Here is a 4,045-nt window from a genome sequence, read left to right as displayed (position 1 = left end):
CAGCTGCCTCTTAGGCTGAGGTCACTGTTGCCACACAAGACTGCAGGATGCCAGGGCCAAAGGGCCATGGTATGAAGGACGACATGATCGAGCTCTTTAGCTTGTTGCTTTGCATGGAAAGTGAGAATCGACAATCACTTTTTTCAGAGGAATAAATCTCCAGGAATAAATCCAAGTAGATACCTATGTCCCATTAGTTGCAGCTCTGTCCATGGTGTGCAGCCCAGAACTGGGTACTGGGTGCTCATGCATTCTCTCAAGCTAGTTTCAAGACAAGAACACTTCAGTGAAGCACACATGAAACTCTGGGGGAGAAACTTTTAGCAAAAGAGGGACAGGTTCTCTCTAAAGTTCTGAGGGTTCCAAGCAATGGGATCAGAAGCCAAACAGGAGGTCCTACTCCTCGGACTAAGGACTGAGATCTCCAGTGTGACTTTCTTGGGCCACCTCAAGAGTCAGAGACCTAGGTCTCATGGCACGCGCCCTTTGCCAGAGGTGTTGGAAACAATCTCTGCCATCCACTCTGGCAGGCCATCCCGATGCCACATAGTTGCATCAGAGATGCACACTAGGCTGCCCATCTCAAGTATGCCAAAATCTTCATGAATGGGCCACCCTTTGCCTGTAATCAACAGACAGGTGGGGCAACAGCCATGGGTCACATAACTGAGTCCAAACATGAGAGGCGGACTCAGATCAATAGATGAGTCAGGGCTCAGTGTATAAAACCTTGGGAGCTCCAGAGCTCTTCACATAAGCCAGCATCTCCTCTCCTCACTCAGCCCCTGGTGCTTCAGGTAAGTGTGAGTTCTCCTGGCTTTCGTCTTCCCAACTAGTCTTCCCTAGCCCTGCTCAGACTAGGTGGACCAGGGGACAGATCTGCAAGGCCTCTCTCCTCTTTGGAAACTATAGGACCTCTGCCTTTCCAACTGCATTCATGTTTAGAGGGAATTTAGGTTGGAAGTTGGGAGCTGAGCTGTTGCTGTGCAGATGGTGTCTCTCATTTTCTGGCCAGAATGGGAACTCCACAAAGGCAAGACTACTTCCTGTCTCTCTGGCATCCCAGTAGGGGCAGGCCAGTGATGGGCACAGAGGGACATTCTGCAGACTGCCCCTGTGAGTGGGCAGGATGGATCTCTCGCACCTGTCAGGAGGAGAGGCTGAGTCTTACTTCCAGAGAGTAAGGGAGAACAGGGAGAGTAATTCCGAGAATGCTGCAGATGGGGGAGATTTGGGGAACCACAGGAACCCGGGTGCCAGTTTTTCAGAGATGTTCTGAGAGACAAATTGTATGAGATGCTGGGACACAGCTTCCTACTAGTAATGGTCCCCTCAACCAAGCTTGGATGTAAGCAAAGCCTACATCTTCGGTCAGAGATGCTGGTCCAAAGGACCACTGGGTCCCTTCCCCTATGTCCAGACAGGACGGGGGTGGTGGTGGTGAGGGCTTTTCTGTTAACTAGCCCTGGTATCATGGCTAGGCTCAGACCAAGAGTTTGAACTAAGAGCTTTTTTTTTCCCCCTTAAAGATTTATTTTAGGAGGGGGGGCAGAGAGAGAGAATCTTAAGCAGACTCACTGCTGAAGGAGGAGCCTGCCTCTGGGTCCGATCTAAAAATCCCGAGATCATGACCTGAGCCGAAATCAAGAATCTAACACTTAACTGACTGAGCCACCCACCCAGGCACCCCTGAACTAAGAACTTTTGCGGAGAATGTGGGGTGGGGAGCAACAACCTCTGACATTCAGACAAACCTCCCTCTGTTGTGCCAGGGATGGGTAAAATCCCCCACCTTAGGTGGAGGTTTGTGCTAATTTCTATTTGCATTCAGAGAATCCATGTTGGGACTGGAGACCTGAGAGATGAAGTGCTCTAACCCTCTCATTTTACAGGAAGTCGAGGACAGAGGAGGGAGTGTGGGTCATTTGCTGCCAAATCAGACAGCAGATGCCAGAGGCGGAGCTGGGAAAGAAAAATGGGCAACATACTGGGCTACTTAAAGCTTGGTAAAGACTTTCTGAGGGGGAGTGCAACTCTTCCGAAAGCACTAATCCTAGGAGTCCCACCTGCGAGCTCTCCTGGATCTCAACGGAGGCATCAAGCTGGACCCAGGCAGTGCTGCTGAGGGTGATGGGCGTTTCCATGGCTGCAACTGCCTCCTCAGCTGCATCCTCTTATGGCTGCTCTAGTGATGCTCTCTGCTGTCCTTCCAGGGTTCCATTCCTCCTTAGACAAGATGTCTTACCAGAAAAAGCAGCCCACCTCCATGTGCCCAGCGGTTTGCGGGAAGACCTCGGGTGGCGGCGGCGGCGGTGGTGGCGGCGGCGGCGGCGGCGACTGTGGCTTCTACAGCGGCGGCGGCAGCTCGGGCTGCGGCGGCGGCGGCGGCGGCGGCTCCGGAGGGAGCGTCAAGTATTTCGGGGGCGGCAGCAGTTCTGGCTGCGGAGGCTACTCTGGTGGCGGCGGAGGCTCCGGCTGCGGTGGTGGCTCCGGAGGCTGCGGAGGAGATTCCGGTGGGAGTGTCAAGTACTGTGGGGGTGGTGGCTACTACGAAGGCGGCGGCGGCTCCGGCTGCGGCGGCGGCTACTCCGGTGGCGGCGGCGGCGGCGGCGGCGACTCCGGTCAGCAGGTCCAGTGCCAGAGGTACGGAGGCGTCTCTAGCGGCGGCTGCGGGGGTGGCGGCTCCTCCGGGGGCGACGGCAGCTCCGGCTGCGGCGGTGGCTCCTCCAGTGGAAGGTCCGGCTACGGCGGCGGCTCCGGCTACTTCTGTCAGCGGACCATCCAGACCTCGTGCATGCCCCAGCAGAGCTACGGAGGGGGATCCTGCGGAGGCAGCTGCGTCGGCGACTCCTCCGGGGGCGACGGGGACTGCTTCCCCAGCTGCGGCGGCGGCGGCGGCGGCGGCTCAGGCTGCGGCGACGGCTCCTCTGGGGGCGGCGGGGACTGCTTCTCCAGCGGTGGTGGGGGCGGCTGTTACCCTGGGGGTGGCAAGGGCGTCCCGATCTGCCACCAGACCCAGCAGAAGCAGGCGCCTACTTGGCCAAGAAAATAAGGTCCGTTAGAGGCCGCGGAGAAGAAGAGATGGAGGTGTTCTCCGTGGGCGCCAATGGGCTTAGCGCTCTCATGATATTGCCCTGAGGTTCCCAAATCCTTCAGGTGTTAACACCCGGAGCTACTGAGCTCTGGGGCTGCATCTTGTTCTGTAGTTTTTCCTTTTTGGTTTCTGTACAACTACCTCCCAACCCCGGTACATCCTCAGTCAATAAATGTGCAATTCATGAGAATTTCTGGGTTTCCAGGCACCTTTGTAGCTTCCAAGTTCATTCATTCTATTTCATTCATCAACAAATGTATTTATTGGGGGAAGGGTGGGTGGATAGGTGAAAGTCATAAAGGAATGGCTGGCAACCAATAAACAAAGATGTGAACTCTCTGGTTTATGGCTTAAAATGGTGAGGTGAGCCCCAAACACAAAGACCCTGGGAAGAGATTTCCATTAACAGCTCCTGGTGGGTTGGGTAGCCACTGTGGGTCTTCTCGTTGAGCTCAGTGCTTTTTAAAGACAGGTCTGCCCTGTGAAGATGCTATCTCTCATAGTCCTACTCTTCAAGGTCTGAAAGCAGGGTGGCTGCACCTAAGGAGGACTAGCTTATGCTACCCAGACTCACAGGAGAAAGAATAATTGTAGCAGAGATTTGTGACCCTCTACAGGGTGTAAGACTGTTCAGGAGGCACCTGTAAGGAAAGGAGGATGTAGAGGAGCTGTTTCCTGCTCTCTTAAAGGAGCTTCACCCAATTTAGGAATATACAGCATAAGTGTATACAATAAACGCCAGTACCAGAGAGGTCATGGGGAAATACAGGAAGCACACCAATTAACAAGGAAGAAACTACAGTTGCTCTTTAATTGCATAGCTTTCAAAAGAGGTGTAGAACATTAGCCTGGTCAGGAACTCTCCAGGCCCTGTGTCAAATCCTAATTCTACTAGCTTTAGGTAAATGTTAACTTATTGATTTACTCAGAGCAAAATATCTGCTACATAAA

The 4,045-nt window shown here is 53.8% G+C and overlaps 1 protein-coding gene across 1 annotated transcript; it reads left to right on the top strand.

Moving 5' to 3' along the window:
- Positions 1 to 2,236: 2,236 nt before the first annotated feature.
- On the top strand, positions 2,237 to 3,284 carry LORICRIN (loricrin cornified envelope precursor protein). Its single transcript, XM_036077170.2, has one exon. It carries the CDS (start codon positions 2,237 to 2,239, stop codon positions 3,050 to 3,052), a length of 816 nt encoding a protein of 271 aa, XP_035933063.1. The 3' UTR covers positions 3,053 to 3,284.
- The last annotated feature ends 761 nt before the right edge of the window (positions 3,285 to 4,045 follow it).

The sequence above is a fragment of the Halichoerus grypus genome, chromosome 5 (assembly GCF_964656455.1).
Source record: "Halichoerus grypus chromosome 5, mHalGry1.hap1.1, whole genome shotgun sequence".
Lineage (NCBI taxonomy): Eukaryota > Metazoa > Chordata > Mammalia > Carnivora > Phocidae > Halichoerus > Halichoerus grypus.
The sequence above is the reverse complement of the archived record's forward strand: the minus strand, read 5'-3'. Positions and strand labels throughout refer to the sequence as shown.